The sequence below is a fragment of the Notolepis coatsorum genome (assembly GCF_963971535.1).
Source record: "Notolepis coatsorum genome assembly, chromosome: 8".
Classification (NCBI taxonomy): domain Eukaryota; kingdom Metazoa; phylum Chordata; class Actinopteri; order Aulopiformes; family Paralepididae; genus Notolepis; species Notolepis coatsorum.
Genome location: NC_140172.1, coordinates 149,749,089 through 149,774,399, shown reverse-complemented (window position 1 = coordinate 149,774,399; position 25,311 = coordinate 149,749,089). Strand labels below are relative to the sequence as shown.

Sequence of the window (25,311 nt, the reverse complement as noted above, 5' to 3'; positions counted from 1 at the left end):
GATATCGGTATCGGAAATTAAGAGTTGGACAATATCGGTATATTGGATATAGGTAGAAAAGCCAATATTGAACATCCCTAGTATTTACTGTAATATTGATATTGAGAATGAGTTTCATTTGATGTTTTATTGTCCATTATATTATGAGTTGCGTCAAAAGTAAGGCTGAGACCACATAATTATCGATTTTTTTGCATGTGTTTTTATTTTTTAATACTATATACTATACTAAAATACTAGGTCTTGTGGCATGTTTTAATTAAAACATCCCCATTTCATGTCAATTCAGTTGAATTGCAACTCTGCACTGTGCATTCAATATGCAGTGCACTCCGCCATCACATCCAGAGACCACAGAAGGATCATTGTGGTAGTTTTCAATGGGGAAATCTGTAACACTAAAGATGGCGGCAACGACACAGAATTGCTGCAAAATAAACATAAATTTGTCGTTTAAATAATAATAAAAAAAATATATATATATAAACATACTAATAAAAATATCGATGTTTATCGATAATTTTGTCCCGATTTATCGATCCTTCCAAATGGCATATCGTCTCAGCCTTAGTCAAAAGTTACTCGACAGGTGTAAAAACCTTGAGTTAATGTGGTTGAGTGATGCAGAAAGACTAAAATGGATTCTTGATCACAGGGTATTTGCACTTGCAGAATATTTAGAGAAAGCTTGGGATAAACGTACGAAAAGATATACAGTATGTGATGTATTTATTTGGTGTAGCTTACAAACCTTGGGAAGTGAACATTATATTCAATTATTGTTTTTGGCGACAACGGATGGGTCGTCGCCGGACATGACACGAAAAAAAAAATGTCATTCATTGATTCATTCACACACACACACAGTAACAAGAGCTTAGAGAATAAAAAGAATAAACGCCATCTCCTTAAAAGTTTGTGTTTTATCTTTACCATCTTGTTTCTTCTTCTTCTTCTTGGACTTCTCCATGGCTTTGTCCAGACAGTTCTGGAGGTCGTTCATCTGGACCAACAGCTCCTCTGGGGCCTTCGTGTTCAACATACAAAGTTATTTACGTTTAGTCATTTGTCCCTCAGTGTCTTGTGGAGGGGAAGCATGTAAATACTCATTACCAGTGTTAATTTTATTAAAGGTCCCATGCATTATAAATGGCCTTTTCCAGTGTTTAGCATTGTTTCCTAGCAATTGGGGATTATATCAGTGTCGTTAATTATCATATTGACTCATCAGTCTAGTCTCGAGTTCACGAGATCTTCCCTCACTCAACTAAGCTGTTCTGATTTGACGGTATTGCTGACGTGAATAAGGTACTGATTTGCAGTAACGCCCCCTCTATGGTTGTAGTGCATAGTGTAACCCGACACTTCCTCAAACGGGTTTTGACAGAGAGGAAGAGAACGAGCGAGCGAGAGGGAGAGAGAGAGATAGAGAGAGAGAGAGAGAGAGATAGAGAGGGAGAGAGAGAGGGGGACCGTCGGGACCGTGCAGAAGTGTGTGTAAAAACGTGTGTGCGCCATCTCTCTCCCTTGTCGGAGCATTTACACACAAACTTGACTGCATGTGTGTCGGGGGCGCATCTCTCCTCTCTCTCTCTCCCTCGTCGGAGCATTTACACACAAACTTGACTGCATGTGTGTCAGGGACGCATCTCTCCTCTCTCTCTCCCTCGTCGGAGCATTTACACACAAACACACATGACAACAAGCACACGACTTGTTGCGTGGTGGCGATGTCTCGCAGATAATACAACTGCAAGTATAATTATATAATATATATATTTTATTAAAAAAAAAATATATATATATATATATATATATATATATTTTTTTTTTAAACCAAAAACGATCGGTATCCGATCGGTATTGGCCGATATGGCTCAAGACGATCTGTGATCGGTATCGGTGGCAAAAAACGTGATCGGGGCATCCCTAATTAGAAATATAAAACAATGCATTTAAAAAAAATTCAAAAAAAACGTACAGATGTTCAGATTTTTTTTTGTTTGCCACATGGAATCATCATGTCTTCCATAGACTCACAGGAATTGTGTAAAGTTGCCCAAATTGTGCAAGGAATAGCAATGCATGTCCCCTTTAATTAATAAATTTTACTTTCTTTATTAATATCATTGTTTATTTATTATTATTATTTTTGTATCTATTAACCTTTTTAGTTGAGTTTAGTTTATTTGACAATTATTACAATACATTTTTACAACAAGTCATGGGTTCTAAAATGATCATATGAAGTTAGTTACATTTAAATAACTTGAGTTGTAATAAGGAAACATACCTGGAAGAGGTGGATGCCGGTCAACAGGAACAGCTGCTGGAAAGCGTGCATCTCCGTCGTGGGGCCTTTCTTGGCTTTCTTCATCAGATTGGCCACCGACTCCATCATACTGGAGGGACATGTGTACACTTTGTGTTAACTTAAAGGTAGAGTCTGCAATGCCGTCAAACAGCAACCTCTAGGCTGCTTACATTGTTTTAGTTTTGGTCTGATGTGTGGGTTGGAGTTAAGTGGGGATAGGAAAGTGGTTGTAAGAGACAAGCCAGTGGACTTTATATAATTGTTCTTTTTTACACTTTTTCATATCGAAGTATTATTGTGTTTGATATTTACTAGGGCTGACCCCTATTAATCGATTAGTCGACTAATCGGTCGAAAGGAGCCGTAGTCGACTGGCCAACCTCTTAGTCGAATATAATTTTTAAAAATATATATATATATTATTTTTTTTTATCATTCTTTCCAAAAGAAAAGAGGCCTAGAAGCGTGGCTAACGCTAATGGCACGCATACCAGAGGCTAACTGCCTACGAAAACAGGCACAGAGGCACTGAAAGAGGATTTCACCCATCTAATGAACACACTAGACTAGACAAATATCAAGATATATCCATCAGTGGACCAATTGCATGCTTTTGCAGAGGACAAGAAGCCTTCAGTCGACTCCTTCAGACATTAAGCACCCTCCACAGCCCAAATGGAATGATGATATTTATTTATATAAAAAAAAAATTTTAAAGTCGACCAATAGTCGACTAACGGCAAATTTTGGCCAATCCTAGTCGACCATCCAAATCCTTAGTCGGGGACAGCCCTAATATTTACATGCATGTGGAAAATTGGGCGGGTTTCAGCTGTCCACAGTCAGGACAGGCAAAACCTGCCCAATTTTCCGTCACTGACAATATATACAATACCTGTTTATATCTCCTCACTGTTAGATTGGAATCTATTCAACTTGATCGAATGACTGGATGGTTCTTAGGGTTCCTCAAATTTGTTCCGAGCTAGGGAAGTCAGCCTTTTCCTTTGATGCCTCTAACTCATGGAATGTCCTTCAACTCTTGCTGAAATTGGAGGTTCTCCCTTCCCTTGGAATGTTTAAACGTATGATTTCAGACCATTGTGTGACTACTAGGGCTGTCTTAAATACTTCGAAGCTTCGAAGCTTCGTTCGATGGCACAAGCTTCGAACATTAAAAAAAAATCGAAGTTTAAAAAAAAATTGTAATTTTTTTTTCAAACATTTTTTTTTCAGTTTTTTTTTTTTAACTTCGATTTGTGTGTGTGTGTGTGCGTGCGTGCGTGCGTGCGTGCGTGCGTGCGTGTGTGTGTGTGAGAACTACCCATCCCAGTTAGGACAGCCGAATCCCGTCCAATCTTTCGCCGTCGACTAAAGACTCACTTCTTCAACCATTATCTGAAATGATTTATAAAAAAAAGAAAAAAAAAAATCTAACCGTGACTAACCTTACTGTCATGCACTTTTCCTAATAAACTAACCTACACTGTAACACGCAACACTTTGATAAACATTGTTACTCAGCTGATAAAGTTGTACCCTTCTTGCCGTCTTGTCGTACAGAACTTGTAAGTCGCTTTGGATAAAAGCGTCAGCTAAATGACTAAATGTAAATGTGTGTGTGTGTGTGTGTGTGTGTGTGTGTGTGTGTGTGTGTGTGTGTGTGTGCGCATGAGGCCATTGGGTGGGGCCGGGGGACAAATACACTGGAGGAAATTAACCCAGCTCAGCACTGCCCAAATTATATCATCACTATTGCCTGTTTGAAGGATATCATCCTCAAATACATATACACCTACATGCCTTGTAGAATTCCACACATAAGAAAGAAAGATACTGGGTTGAATAAACAAAATAGGAAATAAAATTTAGATAAGGTGCTACTGAGATGTTTTGGTGAGTTCTTTGTTTTTTTGTGGAAGTTGCCCTTCTTAAAAATGCATGAACATTCACTGATAATTGGTCTGTAGTGGAGTCTACAAGGTCTACATTGCCGGACCATGTAGAATCCGGACCTTGTAGACTGACATAATTCTGTGCATAGTTTAGTCTACACAGGCCATATTTCAAATAATCAAAATCTTACTTCATTCATCTTAAACATTCTTGATTTGGGGGATTGGTAGTTCCCATGAAATCTGAAGTTGTTCAAACGACAACAGCGATCCACCTTGAATTAAATCACACAGCCGAGTGAAACCTTGTTGGCTCAGTCACGAAAGGGGCTACTTAATTAATTAATCCAACCCACTTTATTTATAGAGCACATTTAAAAACAACAAAGTTTATGAAAGTGCTGTACAAGTCCCACAACATATGATACAAAAAAAATCGAAGCTTCGAATTAAAATCGAAGCTCGGCCCCGAAGCTTCGATTGCCAAAAAAAGCTTCGAAGGTCAGCCCTAGTGACTACCTGTAACTGTTTTAGTTGATCTTTTTAAATTATTTTGAAACGTTTTTTATTTTTTTACTCTGGTGTTTAAATTTCTGTGAATATTGTTTTTATTATGTACTGTACAATCGTCGTTTCTGTAAATGAGGGAAACCTCAAATGCTCACGATTTTAAATAAAGGTTGAAATGAAATATCTGAAATGGAAAAATGAATAAATACTAACCTTTTACTGTATTTTACTAGTATGCACTCTGCTACTAAGGCATCTACCTTGCCTATATTATTACCTACTATGCTAATATAGTCTATACTACTATGCACTCAAGTTCAACACTGTTTGATAAACAATATCACTGGCAGAGGTGTACCTTTCCTGCTGAAGTGCGCCTCCTAGTGTCAACGTACAGCACTGTGCAGTAATCACACGGTCATTAGTCTTTTGTTGAACGTGCTGGAAGGAGGTCACTATTATCCGTTTGGTGCAATACAACTTTTTGACCGTACATAAATAAGCATTAAGCATAAAGTTCTAAATAAATAACGATGTTGAAATTGAGAAGTTTGGACACATTTTTTACAACTGAAAGTATTGGGTTGGGTACCGATACCGAATTCCAGGAACTGGTACCAGTATCGGTCAAATGTGAACGGTACCAAACCCTAGTCATTAAAAGCAAAAAAATTTAAGTAGAGACTGAAGTGACATATTGAAGTTTGGAAATTAAGAATCTCCCACTACAGGGGTTACTATTGCTGGTCTCACCTCAGGCTCTGCCAGCAGAGGTCTGGAGAAATGTAACCCTAATATGCAACTTACTTTACAAAACCTGCAAATTTCCCCCAGACGTGTTATAAACGTTTGCAAAAGGGAAGAAAAGCACAACTAAATGTCAGCTGCACAGGTAACTCCCGTCACTTGACGTTAAACGATGAGAGTTCACGAGATACTTTGAAAACACTCTGGTATTTCTACCTGTCCCAGGTCTGTCTCTGCTCGGGGCTGAGGGGCTTAGTCTGCTGGGCGAACGCCGGCTGGTTGAGCAGGGCGTCTGCGTACTGCACCACACAGTAGATCCACAGGGTGCCGTCGGCCGTCACTCCGTGGACGTGCCTCTGGTTGGGGGCCGTTTCCTCGGCTGGGTCTCCCAGTACAGGCATCAGGTGCATGTGCTGCAGGAGCCTGGAGGAGGTGGGGGTTAGATCAGCATGTAACCCTGAAGCCTAGTAAGCCGAATACCTCCCTTGGCCTGAAGCCTAGTAAGCCCAATATCTCTTAGCCTGAAGCCTAGTAAGCCCAATACCTCCCTTGGCCTGGTCTAATTGTCACAACCCACGACTACAAGTGGTGTAAGGCTTTTATACAACTGGCACATTCATCCAACCTTATTGCTATACAATAAACACACATTAATTGAAGATTTATTGAAAAAACCATCCGCCAGAAAAAGTAGTTCCCACAAAAAAAAAAGAGAAGTTGCCTCCATGTGGAAGCAGCTCGGAAGTGCATCCAACTGTTCTCAGTAGGACATCCAACAAACTAAGACATCCAACTGTCTCTCAACTAAGACATCCAACTGTCTTTCAACTAGGCATCCAACAAACTAAGACATCCAACTGTCTTTCACCTAGACATCCAACAAACTAACACATCCAACTTTTCTTTAGTTTTTAACCTACTTTCTATAGAACTTCATTCTTAGATGCTTCTATAGAAAGTAGGTAAAACAAATTTTAAAAAGTTCTCTTTGCCCTATAAGTTTTTTTTTTTTTTTTTTTTTTAACCTACTTTCTATAGAAGCAGCTGGGAGGTGCGCTGTTTTAAGTGAGCGTGGGTTATTGAATTGATTGATTGATTGATTGCTAATTTTATTACTGTCCGCCTTGTTTCCAACTGGTTAAGTTTAGGCCCTCTTTCGAATTTGGTTAAGGTTAGAGTTTGGAATCAGGGCTGGTGGTCTATCGCCCTGCTCTAAAGACAAACTCTAACCTTAACCAACTTCGAAAGAGGGCCTAAACTTAACCAGTTGGAAACAAGGCTGCTTCTATAGAAAGTAGGTAAAAAAAATATATAATATTTTTTTTGCAATTAATCAATCAATCAATCAATTCACGCAATTTTTATTTTGTTCCACAATGACTCATGACCCATCAATTGCATCATCCAACATTGTTTAAGCAACTAAGACATTCGCCGTGACAGAATCGTTTTTCATTTAGTCTTTATGACCCTATCACCATCATCCTTTCGTAACATTTACTGTCCGCCATCTTGCTTGCATTTCTAAAACCACGAACGCGCATTGATAGTGATGCAGTTGTGGGCGGGTCCTGGGACCAAGAGCGTGGGTTATGAAAAATACCCACGTGTAAGTTGACCGTTTCAGCCAATCAGAATCGAAAAATTTGCATGCCGTTGTATAAATATGCTAAACTCACCCAAAGAAGGAGCTGACGAGGACAGCCCTGGTCTTGTCATCCAGTGGTTCGGACAGCGTTCCCTCCGTCTCTGGGATGTCAGGTGTGGTCTTCCTAGCGTTGAAGAATGCATGGAAGAACACAAACCTGGAACAGCAACAAGAAACAAACAACCAAACAATAAACAAATAAGCAGTCGGGAATAATCTACTGTATGGAGTCACTGCTTCCTTACAAACAAAGGCCAGTAATTAAGGCATATATCTATTGAGTGTTATTCATATCCAAGATGCAGTATTAATGTGGTTAACTAACAATAAATACACAAGTATAGCTGTGATGGGAAGGTTTCTAATTTGCGTCATATTATTGAGACACATTCAGGGGTGTAGTGTAGTACCAGCCTAAATTCAGTTTAAACAAGACAGTTATAAACTAGAGTTTTAGCGCCGACTAGGGATTTAAGATTCAAGAGGTTTATTTGTCACATACATACTAGGGCATACAGTGAAATGCGGGTGGTCATTAGGGATGGGTACCGAATTCGGTTCTTTTGAGGTACTGAACCGAAACACGTCGGTACTACCGAGTATCGATTCAAGTGAGATACCGGAGGGGAGGGGAAAAAAATTATAAAAAAAAATTACCCTTTTTTTTTTTTATGTCAACGTTCACACGCACAATATATGCTTACCTAGGATTTGACTTGATTCAACAACAAAGCAGTTGGAGCAATGGCAAGCCGGAAACGGTCGAAATTGTAGTTATTTGAAGTTAGGATTTTCTTTTTTTACGACTGAGGTAGGTAAATACATTTTTTTTTTAGACTAAAGTACAGAAAAAAGGTACCGTTGGGTACCGGTATCGATGTACCGGTACCGTATCGGTTCAGATGTGAAAGGTACCCATCCCTAGTGGTCATGCCTGCATCGATTGTAACTGACCACAGTTATAAACTAGATTACTGTGCTGACCTGGCTACATCCATGACCAGATCCTCCTCCCTCTTGACCTGCTGGTTCTCCATGATGGAGGTGAGTCGAGGGACGATCCACTTCCTCAGGCGGAACACGCACTGCTCCTTCCTGAGGAGACACCATCAACACTGGCATCACATCACATCACATAGCTCATTTGGTAGACACACTTTTATCCACAGCGCTGGATAATCCATTTGCTAGTCCCATGTGGTTTATGCTAGAGACCCATGTGGTTCATTAGTCCCATGTGGTATTGGGGCAAAGCCATCCAGTTTGCATTCAGTACAAACAATACACGACAAACACAAGTGGATACGGACCACTAGCCTATAGCTTAAAACCCCCGGGAGAGGTGTTTTTGGCCAACAGCTAGGCTAGCTGGTCCGTATCCGCGTCCACTCATTTGTGCTCAGCATGTTCCTCTTTAACACGCAACCCCTTGTTTGTTTGTTTGTTTGTTTGTTTACACATATAAAAACAATTACATATATAATACAATATAATCCACAAGGGATGTGTAGGAGAATTGCCTAAAAACCCTCAAGGGGCTTGCATGTGGCATTCACCAGGAAGCAAAATTACATTATATCAAGATAAAATATAAAATCCCCCCCCCCCCCCCAAACAAACAAACACACACAAGCAGGCCTACATAGACACCGAAGAAGGCACCCATACCATACGATTTCTGGTATAGAGAAAACAATTAATGACAGGAAGAATATATAATAAAACGAAAATACAACAACAAAATACAACAAGCCATCAGACCACAGTTTGTAAAGGAAGTCCATATGGGAAATATTGGTGCTCTAGGAGATGAGATTTCAGTGCTCTTTTGAATTTCAGAAAAGAAAATTCCAAAATATGTGGAGGCAAAGAGTTCCACAACTTTGACCCTCGGTAGAGCAAACAAAATTGAGATTGGGAAGTGCGGGAAAAGGGTGGTCTAAGCAAACAGGAACTACGTGTGGGGTAATTATGAATTTGGTGATTGTGGGAAAACATGTCATGAAAGAAAGGGGGAAGGGCTCTGTTTAAAGAACTATGCACAAATAAACCAGTCTGAAGATGATTCACTTGATAAACACTGAGTATACCTAACTTATGGAATAGAGGCTGAGAAGAATGACTTCGTTGAACACAGCTGATTATTTTTAGAGCTCGTTTCTGCAGACGGTATATGGGCTCAAGTTTGGTCTGATGAGTACTACTCCAAACTAAATTACAGTAATTGATATATGGGTAAACCATAGAGTAATATAACATTGTGGCAACCTCGGTGCTCAGCAAGTGACGTGTTTTTCCAAGAATACCAATACTCTTGGCCATTTTTGTAGTTATGGCTGTGATATGAGGTTTCCATGATAGGGATTCATCAAGCAGAACACCAAGGAATCGTGTAGAACACACCCTAGCTATGGGGATGTCATTGATCACTACTTTAGATGAGGAGTTAAAATCACAGATTTGAGACCAAAAAAAATTAAATTCGTTTTTTTAATGTTTAGTGATAATTTGTTGCATTTAAACCAAATTGATAGTTTGTTAAGTTCTTCATTTATGACCCTAATGATTAACACTCAGCCCCTGAATCTGTGTAACCCTAGGCGCCTCTATAACGCTCAGCCCCTGAATCTGTGTAACCCCATGTTCCTCTTTAACACTCAGCCCCTGAATCTGTGTAACCCCATGTTCCTCTTTAACACTCAGCCCCTGAATCTGTGTAACCCTATGCGCCTCTATAACGCTCAGCCCCTGAATCTGTGTAACCCCATGTTCCTCTTTAACACTCAGCCCCTGAATCTGTGTAACCCCATGTTCCTCTTTAACACTCAGCCCCTGAATCTGTGTAACCCTATGCGCCTCTATAACGCTCAGCCCCTGAATCTGTGTAACCCCATGCGCCTCTTTAACACTCAGCCCCTGAATCTGTGTAACCCCATGCGCCTCTATAACACTCAGCCCCTGAATCTGTGTAACCCCATGCGCCTCTATAACACTCAGACTCACTGGACGGCCTTCTCTTGGCTCCCTGTCTGCTTGCGGGTGCTGAACTCCAGGCACTTGTCCAGCTGTGGCGCGAGGAACATGGCCTTCAGCCAGTCCACGTATCGCTGCACGGCCGCGGGCTGAAGGTGCTGCACCACGCGCCAGTTGGAGGGCACCACCGGCCAGCCGTGGTTGGTCACCAGGGTGAAGCGCACCATCACCGCCAGCTGCTTGTCGGGGTCCTCGCAGCCCTGCAGGAAGGCCCCCACGTACGTCTCCATCTCCGGGGCGAACTTGAAGCGGTCGGGGAGCTGGGAGGGGGACGGGAAGGTGAGGTTTTTTGCGCGTTACGTCACTCGTTGTTATTGTATTACTTAGCAGCCGATATTGAGACATGTTATGATGTCGTCACAAAGATGAGTGCGTGTATTGGCAACAAAGGTGATTCTTAGTTTTTTGTCACAAATAATAATAATCTTTATTTGTATAGCACCTTTCATATTTCACCTTTCAAATTGACATAAATGGAGACGTAGGCATAGAATGAGCATAAAAACAGACCATGTTGGAACAGGTGTGTTACTGCGGGCTGTTGGAGGGAGACTAACCTGAGCAGAGAGCATGTGCTGTTGGAGGGAGACTAACCTGAGCAGAGAGCATGTGCTGTTGGAGGGAGACTAACCTGAGCAGAGAGCATGTGCTGTTGGAGGGAGACTAACCTGAGCAGAGAGCATGTGCTGTTGGAGGGAGACTAACCTGAGCAGAGAGCATGTGCTGTTGGAGGGAGACTAACCTGAGCAGAGAGCATGTGCTGTTGGAGGGAGACTAACCTGAGCAGAGAGCATGTGCTGTTGGAGGGAGACTAACCTGAGCAGAGAGCATGTGCTGTTGGAGGGAGACTAACCTGAGCAGAGAGCATGTGCTGTTGGAGGGAGACTAACCTGAGCAGAGAGCATGTGCTGTTGGAGGGAGACTAACCTGAGCAGAGAGCATGATGTGCTGTTGGAGGGAGACTAACCTGAGCAGAGAGCATGTGCTCCCCGTAGTGCTTCATCACCTCTCCAGTCAGAACAGCGTTCAGCTGCGCCAGAGACAGCAGGGGCAGGGAGCTACCCAGCAGGCGGTAGGCCAGGAAACTAGTAAAAACAGGACACACAGGAAACTAGTAACCAACAGGACACACAGGAAACTAGTAACCAACCTCAGGAAGCTAGTGAACAACAGGACAATACACACAGGAAACTAGTAAACAACCTCAGGAAGCTAGTGAACAACAGGACAATACACACAGGAAACTAGTAAACAACCTCAGGAAGCTAGTGAACAACAGGACACTCAGGAAACTAGTAAACAACCTCAGGAAAATAGTAAACAGGACAATACACACAGGAAACTAGTAAACAACCTCAGGAAACTAGTAAAAACAGGACACTCAGGAAACTAGTAGGGATGCACGATATTGATTTTTTGACACCGATACCGATAACTTTATGCTCCTCAAGCCGATACTTATTGTATTATAATATTTTTTTTTTTAGTATTTATAAGCTCTGACGTCATCGGTACTGCTATCGGTACTCGAGAAATTAGAGTTTTTTTTTGAGGAATTTAAACGTCGCAAACTAATCTTGTTGGCAGTTGTCTATATCTCTCCTGCCTCTGTGTCTCTGCCTGCGCGGGGAGCTCTGTGCTCTCTGCCTGCTGTGCTCTCTCCTCTCTTCTTCCCCCACACACACACACACACACACACACACACACACACACACACACACACACACACACACACACACACACACACACACACACACACACACACACACACACACACACACACACACACACACACACACACACACACACACACACACACACACACACACACACACACACACACACACACACACACACACACACACACACACACACACACACAGCGCTGCCGAGTAGACAGCTCTGCTCTCATAATGGCGGACAGAACGAAATGTTCAAAAGTCTGGGTCTATTTTACTAAAGTCGATGCTGACAACGCTCGTTGCCACAAGTGCAACAAGACATTTGCCAGTAATGTATAAGCGCTGGTACTTGTCAATGTGGCTGGCGGGGAGATAACGTTAGCTCCGAGTAGAGTAATGGCTGACAATCCGGAGGTAAATAAACGAACGAGAGCTTCTGATTGGTGGTAAGAAGAAGAGGTGGGTGCAAGCCGTGGGACGTAATTGGCAGATCGACTGTCTGTCTCCGAATGTAACGTGACTACGTCACAGCCAAGAAAGGGAGCGCTGGATTTGTGAAAAACTCCCTGTTCCTAAACCACACGCTATCAGTTTTACCACAGTACTGGCAAAACGGGAGGAGGCTATAATAAAAACAAGCGCCCTTCATCCAAATCCACCCACACCGGATTTCTTTTAACCAAAAAATGTATTATATGTTATCGGAGCTATCAATAACGTTATCGAGTTTATCGGGATGACGTCATAATTGCATAATGATTATTATCGTGCATCCCTAGAAACTAGTAAACAACAGGACACACAGGAAACTAGTAAAAACAGGACACAGGAAACTAGTAAACAACAGGACACACAGGAAACTAGTAAACAACAGGACACACAGGAAACTAGTAAAAACAGGACACACAGGAAACTAGTAAACAACAGGACACACAGGAAACTAGTAAAAACAGGACACACAGGAAACTAGTAAAAACAGGACACACAGGAAACTAGTAAAAACAGGACACACAGGAAACTAGTAAAAACAGGACACACGGGAAACTAGTAAAAACAGGACACACAGGAAACTAGTAAAAACAGGACACACAGGAAACTAGTAAAAACAAGACACACGGGAAACTAGTAAAAACAGGACACACGGGAAACTAGTAAAAACAGGACACACAGGAAACTAGTAAAAACAGGACACACAGGAAACTAGTAAAAACAAGACACACAGGAAACTAGTAAAAACAGGACACACAGGAAACTAGTAAAAACAAGACACAGGAAACTAGTAAAAACAGGACACACAGGAAACTAGTAAAAACAAGACACACAGGAAACTAGTAAAAACAGGACACTCAGGAAACTAGTAAAAACAGGACACACAGGAAACTAGTAAACAACCTCAGGAAACTAGTAAACAACAGGACACTCAGGAAATAGTAAAAACAGGACACAGGAAATAGTAAAAACAGGACACAGGAAACTAGTAAAAACAGGACACACAGGAAACTAGTAAACAACCTCATGAAACTAGTAAACAACCTCAGAAAACTACAGGACAATACACACAGGAAACTAGTAAACAACAGGACACACAGGAAACTAGTAAACAACCTCAGGAAACTAGTAAACTAGTAAGACTACTTACTGTGTGGGGCCAGGTAGGTCCTAGAGACTACTTACTGTGTGGGGCCAGGTAGGTACTAGTTTAGAGACGACTTACTGTGTGGGGCCAGGTAGGTCCTAGAGACTACTTACTGTGTGGGGCCAGGTAGGTCCTAGAGACTACTTACTGTGTGGGGCCAGGTAGGTCCTAGAGACTGCTTACTGTGTGGGGCCAGGTAGGTCCTAGAGACTACTTACTGTGTGGGGCCAGGTAGGTCCTCGAGACTGCTTACTGTGTGGGGCCAGGTAGGTCCTAGAGACTACTTACTGTGTGGGGCCAGGTAGGTACTAGTTTAGAGACTACTTACTGTGTGGGGCCAGGTAGGTCCTAGAGACTACTTACTGTGTGGGGCCAGGTAGGTCCTAGAGACTACTTACTGTGTGGGGCCAGGTAGGTCCTAGAGACTGCTTACTGTGTGGGGCCAGGTAGGTCCTAGTTTAGAGACTACTTACTGTGTGGGGCCAGGTAGGTACTAGTTTAGAGACTACTTACTGTGTGGGGCCAGGTAGGTCCTAGAGACTACTTACTGTGTGGGGCCAGGTAGGTACTAGAGACTGCTTACTGTGTGGGGCCAGGTAGGTACTAGTTTAGAGACTACTTACTGTGTGGGGCCAGGTAGGTCCTAGAGACTAGAGACTACTTACTGTGTGGGGCCAGGTAGGTCCTAGAGACTACTTACTGTGTGGGGCCAGGTAGGTCCTAGAGACTACTTACTGTGTGGGGCCAGGTAGGTCCTAGAGACTACTTACTGTGTGGGGCCAGGTAGGTCCTAGAGACTACTTACTGTGTGGGGCCAGGTAGGTCCTAGAGACTACTTACTGTGTGGGGCCAGGTAGGTCCTAGAGACTACTTACTGTGTGGGGCCAGGTAGGTCCTAGAGACTACTTACTGTGTGGGGCCAGGTAGGTACTAGAGACTACTTACTGTGTGGGGCCAGGTAGGTCCTAGAGACTACTTACTGTGTGGGGCCAGGTAGGTACTAGAGACTACTTACTGTGTGGGGCCAGGTAGGTCCTAGAGACTACTTACTGTGTGGGGCCAGGTAGGTCCTAGAGACTACTTACTGTGTGGGGCCAGGTAGGTCCTAGAGACTACTTACTGTGTGGGGCCAGGTAGGTACTAGAGACTACTTACTGTGTGGGGCCAGGTAGGTACTAGAGACTACTTACTGTGTGGGGCCAGGTAGGTCCTAGAGACTACTTACTGTGTGGGGCCAGGTTGATCTTTGAACATTCCTTTAATGATGGCCTCATTCCAGAAGAGGTCGAAGCTGTCCTCCTTCAGAGCCACCTTGAGCAGGTCCAGGGCCACTCCCGGTAAGACCTGGTCCTTCTTCACCGAGCGCGCCGCCGTCCTCAGCACCTCCGTCAGCCTATCGGAGAGGAGGGAATCACACTAGCGTGAGTGTTCCTGCTTAAAGTGCCAATATCGAAGATCTTCATTTAAATAATTGTCTGTTAAGACAAGTCACTATATGTTGCTGAATGAGGAAACACAAATGGTGAATGAGCCTGTGGCCCACTGGCGAAAGCCCTATGCAGCCGCAGGCCGCAGCGTTACCAAGTATTATGAACTGGGTATCTGTGGCGACATTCGCAGGAAGAATATAGTTACTGCATCAGAAGACATCATTCCCTTCCATGTGTTACTACTGGTGGTTACCCTGGTTACTACAGGTCACTCGGGTTATTACCGATTACCCAGGTTACAACTGGTTACCCTGGTTATTACTGGTTACCTTGATTACCCAGGCAGCGCAAACTGTCAACTGACTTCAAAGTGAACTCTGGGAGTTGAGTTTCAAAAACACACCTGCAACTACCGCTTATCACCACAGGTGGCGCCAAAGACAATGGAATGGAGATCTTGGAGCGTTGCCGCATGAGTTGCATAGTCGTATAGTAATACAATTCAAACTCGCTCACTGTGTACATAACCTTATTTCTACCTGTAGACATCAGTGACTTCTGTAGATACAGTACATGTATGAAAATGGGAGTTTAAAGGGGCTATATATAAAAAATGTATGTAGAGTAATCATTAAAAAAAAAGAGAGCTTTTAGAACGGTGCAGAATAAAAGTATTGCTTTTCCCCCCAGAAAATATTCATTAATGAATTTATCATTTACTAAAACTTTTGCAGGTCCAAAATTAATGTTGTTGTTTACATGCATGCATGTATCCCCTCCCTACTTCCCATTTCCCCCACGTGGAATGCACCCGATTGGCTAAATGACACGCTGGTGCTCTAGTGCAACATCTAGTGGCTGAATGTTATCACCTTTAACTTGTGTCCCCACCGCTTGTATTTTAATTAGGGCTGTCAAAATGTATGCTTTAACTCTGGAGATTAATTTAAATTCTTTAAAGCGTTTAAAAAAAATTATCTAGATTAATCTATGGAGTGAACATTTTTCAATATAATATAAGAAAGCGGTCTAGCTGAGTCAATGTTGATGGTTTTGTTGAACATTTGTATTTCACAGGAGAGAAACTGTATTCAAAGAAAGCTATTAAAATAGTATTTTAATCTAAATAAGCTTTCTTTGTGTTGATTTTACATTAATTCTATGATTTTACTCAAGTAAATATCTGTTACAAGCTTCGGTCTTAAGTAGAAAATTTGTATTTTTATCTAGATTAATTACAGAAAATTGTGAGATTAATTAGTACATTTCTTTTTCAATCTATTGACAGCACTAATTTTAATATTATATTTTTCTTTCCTTTGTGAATTCTCTTCCATCTATTCCTAGTTCTGTTGGCAACAACCCCACAGGGATAATGAAGTCTCACTTGGGGATGTTGTCGGCTGTGATGACGGTGGAGGTCCCCAGTAGTTTCTTGAGTTTCTTGGGCTTGAGGACGTGGGGGAAGCGCTCCATGGCCACCAGGAGGAGCTGCAGCTGTTCTGGGGTGGTGAAGGCCGAGGTCAGGTCACTCTGGAGGGTCCCCAGCAGCACCTCCTCAAACACCTCCGCTGACGTCTGGCAGAGCGCACGATAGAAGAAAACATTTTCATAGAAATAAATTTCTATTTTGCCACTCTCTACTGCCAACTGGTGGAACACAATAGTGATTCTACCTGTGCTGCTCTTGGCTGCTTGAAACCAGGGTATCTGCAGGTTTCAACAAGTTAAATTTAACACTTTTTTTTAAATCCACTTTTTCTCCTTGTTTTTCTATTTTTCTCCCATCCCAATTTCGCTGTTTCCAATTCTCCCCTCCCCTGTCTTGAACATTGCTCGCATATGCCCCCCACTAGTCGTTTGTAGGGAGGATAGAAGCCTTGCATCACGTGTCCCCTCCGGTACACGAGGAGGCAGCCTGTCACATCTTTTCACCTGCCAGCGCGGACTCTCATTGGCGAGGTGTAACGTGTGGGAGGCTCACACTACCCCCGCCATTTCCTGTCTCTGCTGTGCAGGCGCCCCAACCGACCTGTAGGAGTCGCTGTCCACAACGTCCAGATCACTACAGGGCTGTACGCTGCGATGATATCGTCGCAAATTGCCCCTTTAATTGGCCGTTGCGATTGGTAAATATTATCTGGGGGCGGGCTTGCGAGTAGTGCTTTCAAGCCTTGGATTCACATTTCACTCCTAAATTATCCAAGGCGTGTGATGACGCGATGACGTCACTCACGCGAGCTGAGCAGTGAGCACTCAGCAGGTATGATCAGCGGGAACAATCGACTGAGCACTCACTCTGATAGACTGGCTGACTGTCTGATTTAGCTATGAAGAAAAGTAAAGTTAGTATTGCTTCATATTTTCGACGCGTTGTTCGACCTCCTATAGTGAGCCGAACTGAACTGAACTCAGACACACGGAGAGAGATGTGGCATCTGCTTCTCCTCCAGCCCTCTCGCACCCGTGGCTGTTGTAAACACTGGGACCTCGGTGAGCCTGCCAGCCGGCTAGCTACTGATAGCTATCAACAAATGCTCCAGTAAGTCTAGTAGTGCATGATAGCTTGCGTTAGCTTACTGTTCAAAACGAAACGTCCCATTAACCTGTTCCACCCCACGGCCACGGTACCGACCCCTTTTTGACATTATTATCATATATTAGTATTTTTATGAGTGCTGCAATAATTTAACGTTTTTAAAATCAAACGTTTTCAAGTATTATTATCACTACTATGTCACAAATACATGTAGAATGTAAAACGTTAGGTTGGCAATAGTTTAGCAATAGGTTAAAAGTGAGTTTATATCATTTTAAGTTTTTATTTTTCACTCGCGTTTTTGACGCTGAAGCGTAAATGGAAATGTTGAACCATGGGAATTGTAGTTTTTTTGCGGCCATTTTGAAGAGCGCATCGCCAGCTATCTGCCAGCGTCGGAATTTCTCAAAACTACACTTCCCATGGTCCGCTATGGTCGTTCAAAGTTAGGCATTCTGAATTAATCATATCAATAATTGTTATGATTCGCGATAATAAGCTACAAAAGGTAAAGTTTTTGACAAATATTGAAACGCAGTCAGTTTCTCCACACTATTGTAATCATGTAGGAATAATTAGATCTGAAATTAGTTACAAAATGATTACACTGTGGGAGAAATAAAAAAGTACAGTCGATTACATTAAATATCTGTATATGTTATTATTAGTGCTGTCAGGCGATTAAAAAAATTTATCTAATTAATTACAGGATTTGTAATTAATTAATCTAATTAATCGCATTTTAATCGCATAACCATTTTATGCCTGATATTCTATATTATATAATCATATTTCAAATTGCATGTGTCCGGATGGCAGAATTCAGTACTGTATCTACAAAACCTTCTGTTTAATCATCTTCCATCTATTAATTTGCTTAGATTTTTCAGGTCTGGTCAATTTGAGCATGGTGTTATTCACAGTCAAAGATACAAAAAAATGTATTGATATTCTCATTTGGTTCATTACAATTTACTCAAAATAAAATTTTCATTCAATCAATCACCGCGCAGATTGATTGATTGAATGAAAATGTTATTAACAGATTGCAGAATGGGTACAATACAGTACGGCACACAATTGTTAAGGGGATGCAGACCAGGGAATCCATTCTTTGTGGATCTAGCCCACAGTATTTCTGACACTGGGAATACATTCCCTGAGATAGATCTCCCTAGAATCAGATACCAAGAACATGCAAATGGACCATATTAAAAAATAAAAAAAGTCTGTAAATGTGTATTCTACATTATTATGGAATGAATGAGATACAAAAAAAATATTATATAAAAAAAAAAAAAAAAAAAAAAAATTGTAATTAATTTTGGGTTAATTTTCATAACGCGATAATTTGCTGTGTAATTAATTAATCTAATTAACGCGATAAACTGACAGCCCTAGTTATTATACATGCCTGGTGATACTATATCCAAATTGAACTCGGCCATTTGAAAGATACTATATGTATATATATATATAAATGTGCGAATTGGCTATAATAAGGTAATGTATAAGCATATATTCTATATTCTATAATAATATTTCAAATTGCATTGGTCCGGATGGGAGAATTCAGTACTGTATATACAAAACCTTCAATTTTATCATCTTCCCTTTATTAATTTCCTTAGATCTTTTGTACACATGATCTCAAGAGGGTACTGAATTAGCTCAGTGGCAGTTTTTTAAGTTTGGTCATTATTATCATGGTTTTATTCACTGTCAAAGATGAAAAGAAAAATCATAATTCATATTTTCCTTTGTTTCATCAGAATTTAAGCAAGCCTAGTAATAGACACAATATTTCTGACACTGAGAATACATTCATTGAGGTCCATAGATGTTCCTAGATACCAAGAATATGCAAATAGCCCTTGTAGAAGTGGAGCAATATTCCATTTACCATAGGTATACATTTTATGCAGATTTCACCTGGGGTGGAACAGGTTTTAAACTAAATAGTTCAGATAGCTCCGTCCTGATATCAATGTCTTATAACACTGAGTCGATGCGTATTCGAGCTGAGGGCACGCTGAATATAGTCAATAGGGAGCAGCTGCAGCGCCGGAGAATCCTGGCCGTAGCTGGAGGCTACAGTATAGGGCCCAGCTGCAGCTCCGGAGAATCCTGGCCGTAGCTGGAGGCTACTCAGTACACACAGACAGTGGAGCTGGTTGCATATAGCGAGCATTTAGACTTGTTGCGTGGTGGCGATGTCTCGCAGATAATACAACTACAAGTATGATTATATAATATATATATTTTATTAAAAAAAAATTATATAAAAACAATCGATATAAATAATGGTAAAATTGTTATTTAAAAATGTGCCCCTAAAAAATATTTTTTGCCCCTAAATTTCTCATTTAGGGGCAAGTGTGCCCCTAGTGAAAAAGCTTAGCGTACAGCCCTGCACTACCCATCGACTTCCACCCCCTAACTCTGCCAATTGAGTTAGTATGACGACTGGCCCAAGCCGGAGGCAACGCCGACAGCCGGATTCGAACCCGGTGTATCTTGCGTTGGTGACGAGTGCATTGTCCGCTGCACCACCCAGCCGCCCAAATTTAACACTTTTTAATACTATTTAGAGCAAAATGTTATACCAATTTTATGACCATACTAGAAAAAAAATGCATAGCGATGGTTGCAAGTTCATGGTACCCCCTGCAAAAAATAACAACTTGAATACAAAAACATTTCATAATATCCAATATTATTTAATCTCCCAACAGCCGGGCTTCCCCTCAAATAAATGTAATACCTGTGAAAATAAAATCCAAGACTTTTTAATACCTTTTAAGGCTTTAGATTGAGAATTTAATAATTTTTAAAACTTTTGAATACCCCTCAAACACTGGTGTCTAGTTGTACATCGTTGGGGAAATCATCCGACACACAGGAAGTGATGCGTTTCACGTCACCAGTAGCAACAGCAGTTTGTTTGGAATTAACAGAAGACTAAATCACTAGCTAACGTGAATTTTCAAGATGGAACGCAAGTCAATACAGTGCAACAGCAATGATCACTTATCACCAATAGATGATGTCACCAAGATAATCAAACGGTTTCAACTCAGGGTTAGAAATTAACATTTTTTTTCAAGGGCTTTTTTTGCCCCCCTTAATTGATTTTCGGGGGCTTTTTTTTTTTATTTCGGGGGCACTGAATTTTTATGATAAACGGTAGGGGTGGGACGGTTCACAAAATGGACGGTTTGGTTCGTATCACGATTTTGGGGTCACGGTTTTCAGTTCGATATACGTTAATCTTTATTAAAAAAAATTTAACACTCAAATCTAAACATGCTTCTCATTTATTAAAAATAAAAGGTTTACAGTGTTTACAGCCTTAAATAATGTTTGGCACACAAAGACCGAACCGACTGAAAAATATAGGCTACATTTGTCAAAGTATTAACTTAGTGCAAACAAACAATATGCTCAGCCAGCACTAGACTTTCCTTTCTTTAATTAATATAAACACACAAAAACAATGTCAACCATGTTTAAATTCCCTGATTGTCAGTTCTTAATGGAAAGATTCGTTTTCTGCTTGAAATTATTATGTTTCTGTCTACATTTATTTAGACTAACATTATTTAAATATTGAGTGCATCTGTGGTGGATTACGCAATTCGGTGAGTTGGAACTATCTATGGGTTGGCGCCGGGTCCCCACGGACATTTTAGTGTCACGCACCTTCAGCAATGTTTTTTTTTTGATCCACTTTTTCTCCCATTTTCTGTATTTTCTCCCATCCCAATTTCGTATCATCCAATTCAACCCTCCCCTGTCACGAACGCTGTTTCTTGCCTCCCACAAGCCGGCTGCAATGTGGACTAAGTCATACATAGCACAAGTCCCCTCCGGTACTTGAGGTAACAGCAGTCGCATCTTTTCACCTGCGCAGCTCGACCTCTCAGTGTCGAGGAGTAACGCGTGGGAGGCTCACGCTGCCCCCGACACTTCCTGATTCTACTGCGCAGGCGCACCAACCGACTTGTAGGAGTCGCTTGTTCACAACGTTCGATCCCCACCCTTCAGTTTTCCCTCCCCGTAATACGGCCAATGTGTATTACTGCGGACGACCAGCCAAACTGAAAAACAATGTGGAGAGCTGGATTCGAACACGCGAATCCTAGCGTCTCCACACTGGTGGCGAGTGACTTGTCCACTACACCACCTAGCCGCCGCACCTTCAGCAATGTTATTATCAGCTCCGGTAACGTTAGGAGGTGATGGCATGCAGTGGGAAAGCGGCAATAGTCCCGGTTGGAGTTAATAAAACACAGTTGTATGTTAGCCTTCTTGGATGTTGAATAAACGCCTATCATTGTCTTTAAACACCCCGCCTCTCAGACTCCCATTTCCTCCTCTGCTACAGTAGCTACGGTGACATTTCATTGACTGTACAGTATTAGCTTGCGGGCTGCGTCGGGCTACCATAGTTAAAACGTGCGTTGTGTTTACGAACTGCTATGGCAAGATGTGTGTAGGCCTATGTAATGTTAATGGCTATGTTTTTAAAGTCGTAATGAAGATTGATTTATATTGTGCGTGCCATTTTTACACAAACTGACTAGCACCTGGCTGGCTACAGTGCTGCTGCTGCTGCCTGCAGCCAGTGCAGAACACCGGCTCCGCCAAATGATTTTTTTTTATTTGCGCGTCATCTGAACCGTACGATACAGACGCTCCATTACCGGATAAATATATATATAATTAGTAAACTGTCGGGGGCATTAAGTGCCCCCTTTAACTGATTTTCGAGGGCATTTTGTCCATTTTCAAGGGCATTATGCCCCAAGCCCCCGTTAATTTCGAACCCTGTTTCAACTAATACGAGTTGAAATGTAGTAGTGTAATAAGTGCGTCTCCAGCTCACCTCAGAGAGGATCTCCACCATGGTCTTGCTGGGCAGGTCTTTAAGATGCTCTCTGTGCTTCGTGAGGGTCTGCAACAGCTGGATACACCCCAGTAACACCTGAGGCTCCTGAGAGAGAGAGAAAGAGGAGACACATTTTATTTCCTTGTGGGGACATTGCATTGATTAATTTCCGAAGGTTTGCCGTCTGCTACTCTCTGCTGTTGACACTCTGCTATTGTCACCCGTCTGCTGCCAGCCTGCCACAAGGACATTTAATGTCAGTTCTGACCAGAGTTCTTTCTCACTTTCTGGTCAGACGTTAGCATGTCTGATTGTAAACTGAGCTCTGTGGAAGCAGAAATAAACTATGTTCTATATTTTCATATATACAAATTGAGTCGTCTGAATTCCTACAGCTTACGGTCATGGCTCATTTGAATATTCCACAACACATGTATGTAGTAATAAAGGATGGTAAGGACAGTGACCTCTCCACCTAAAGACCACACTGTTCCTCACCTTGGACAGCCGAGTGGACTGGGACATAGCAAGCACCCCGAAGTAGTTCCCAAACACAGCATTTCTGACTCTTTTCTAAAGAAAAAGGAGGAAAGGAAAAAAAGTCATTATACAAATAAGATCTTGTACAAATTAAACGGATGTAGTGAATAATCCGATTAAAGCCACACGGCTTATTTTTCACCATTACCTTTGCAACATTCTGCAGATTGTGTTTCTGGTTGAGTTCGTCTAGGATGGTGTGAAGAGAGATGTCCTCAAAGATGCTCAGAACCTGAGAAAACAACAGTCATTAAATGTTGTGTTTGAAATTCTACAATGTGGGGTTTGTTCCGATATCCATATGTTCAGTAGTAATTCTCATAGAGTAATCGAAGCTTCAGTAGTAATTCTCATTGAGTAAACAAAGCTTCAGTAGTAATTCTCATTGAGTAATCAAAGCTCCCTTGTTCCCGCGCGAAACGTTCAATGCAATGGGTAAATGAGAGCTTGTGGTAGATATGTTTTCTGAAAGTTCTCATGGTGTTCTTGACTCGAGAACTGTTTTTAAAAATTATTCTTTTTACAAGCTATTTCTAATGCTGACGTAGGCAATTTTTTGGAGTGGTTAAAAAAAGAAATATATATATGTGATGTGTCAGTGATATCATCGGGGACATTGAATCCTTGTGTTGTGTTAATTACAACTCAATGAAATCTGTAGATGTCTTATAGGGACTGCTACCTTCTAATTTCATGAGATGAAATGAACACAACACAAGAATTCAATGTCCCCTATATGACATCACTGGTGGCCATATTCAAACAAATTTACTCTCAATAACTGTCAAACTAAATGTGTGCTAAACTGTTTTTGGATGCGTGTGAGATTATTTGCTAAATAAATCAGCATTGTTTTTTTAGTGAAGTGCCCCTTACACAAAGTGCCATGCCAGTGAGCTGCCACTGGGGGCAGAGTGGCTAAGTGTGGGTGAATGAGTGAATGAATGAATGAGTTGGTGGCGGTCATAGAGGTGCTTCACATAATACAAATAATAATAATATTTAAATAATATTACTTTATTAGATCACCATCTTGAATATGTTTGTGTACTACTGAACCTTTGTAACACTCTGCAACCCCCCCCCTTATTTTTTTTGTATTATGTTGCTCTTGTCATGTTTGTATAGTCTTAGTTAGATATTGTGATTTAAAAAAAATTATAATAATAGAGGAAAAGTTAAAACATCAAGGAGGTAGTCCTTTAACTCACCTGCCCCAGTGCCAAGCTGAAGCCAGGCCTTGCCGCCTCTCTGGTGTGGGCCAGGCCTTCCACCAGCCTCTTCAGTGTGTACTTCAACTCATCTGGCTGCAGAGGACAGAGACCACCAAACCACGTCACATGTCAGCATGTCATTCTGCCAGCATGCAGCACAGGGATGCAACATTTGTTCATGATGTCTAGCTCCATGCCCTCTCCTCGGAGATGTTTAGCTCCATGCCCAGATGTTTAGCTCCATGCCCTCTCCTCGGAGATGTTTAGCTACATGCCCTCTCTACCAAGAGATGTCTAGCCCCATGCCCTCTCTACCAAGAGATGTTTAGCTCCATGCCCTCTCTACCAAGAGATGTCTAGCTCCATGCCCTCTCTACCAAGAGATGTTTAGCTCCATGCCCTCTCTACCAAGAGATGTCTAGCTCCATGCCCTCTCTACCAAGAGATGTTTAGCTCCATGCCCTCTCTACCAAGAGATGTCTAGCTCCATGCCCTCTCTACCAAGAGATGTCTAGCTCCATGCCCTCTCTACCAAGAGGTGTTTAGCTCCATGCCCTCTCTACCAAGAGATGTTTAGCTCCATGCCCTCTCCACCAAGAGATGTTTAGCTCCATGCCCTCTCTACCAAGAGATGTTTAGCTCCATGCCCTCTCTACCAAGAGATGTTTAGCTCCATGCCCTCTCTACCAAGAGATGTTTAGCTCCATGCCCTCTCTACCAAGAGATGTTTAGCTCCATGCCCTCTCTACCAAGAGATGTCTAGCTCCATGCCCCTCTACCAAGAGATGTCTAGCCCCATGCCCTCTCTACCAAGAGGTGTCTAGCTCCATGCCCTCTCTACCAAGAGGTGTCTAGCTCCATGCCCTCTCTACCAAGAGATGTCTAGCTCCATGCCCTCTCTACCAAGAGGTGTCTAGCTCCATGCCCTCTCTACCAAGAGATGTCTAGCTCCATGCCCTCTCTACCAAGAGATGTCTAGCTCCATGCCCTCTCTACCAAGAGATGTCTAGCTCCATGCCCTCTCTACCAAGAGATGACTAGCTCCATGCCCTCTCTACCAAGAGATGTTTAGCTCCATGCCCTCTCTACCAAGAGATGTTTAGCTCCATGCCCTCTCTACCAAGAGATGTTTAGCTCCATGCCCTCTCTACCAAGAGGTGTCTAGCTTCATGCCCTCTCTACCAGGAGATGTCTAGCTCCATGCCCTCTCTACCAAGAGATGTCTAGCTCCA

The 25,311-nt window shown here is 42.0% G+C and overlaps 1 protein-coding gene across 4 annotated transcripts in view; it reads right to left on the bottom strand.

Moving 5' to 3' along the window:
- mybbp1a (MYB binding protein (P160) 1a) overlaps positions 1 to 25,311 on the bottom strand; it is a 47,851-nt gene that overhangs the window by 20,989 nt on the left and 1,551 nt on the right. For all 4 annotated transcript variants that reach the window (XR_014620034.1, XR_014620035.1, XR_014620036.1 and 1 more), the window contains exons 2-14: positions 24,077 to 24,172; positions 23,014 to 23,097; positions 22,824 to 22,898; positions 22,323 to 22,430; positions 16,283 to 16,473; positions 14,691 to 14,858; positions 11,115 to 11,232; positions 10,118 to 10,407; positions 8,099 to 8,209; positions 7,146 to 7,271; positions 5,683 to 5,889; positions 2,294 to 2,402; positions 934 to 1,027 (exon numbers count right to left, since the gene is read on the bottom strand). Coding sequence is in view for 1 of the 4 variants with exons in the window: in XM_084320729.1 (XP_084176855.1) it covers positions 934 to 1,027; positions 2,294 to 2,402; positions 5,683 to 5,889; positions 7,146 to 7,271; positions 8,099 to 8,209; positions 10,118 to 10,407; positions 11,115 to 11,232; positions 14,691 to 14,858; positions 16,283 to 16,473; positions 22,323 to 22,430; positions 22,824 to 22,898; positions 23,014 to 23,097; positions 24,077 to 24,172 (1,777 nt within the window). In the remaining 3 variants the exon portion in view is untranslated. The remainder of the gene's footprint in view (positions 1 to 933; positions 1,028 to 2,293; positions 2,403 to 5,682; positions 5,890 to 7,145; positions 7,272 to 8,098; positions 8,210 to 10,117; positions 10,408 to 11,114; positions 11,233 to 14,690; positions 14,859 to 16,282; positions 16,474 to 22,322; positions 22,431 to 22,823; positions 22,899 to 23,013; positions 23,098 to 24,076; positions 24,173 to 25,311) is intronic.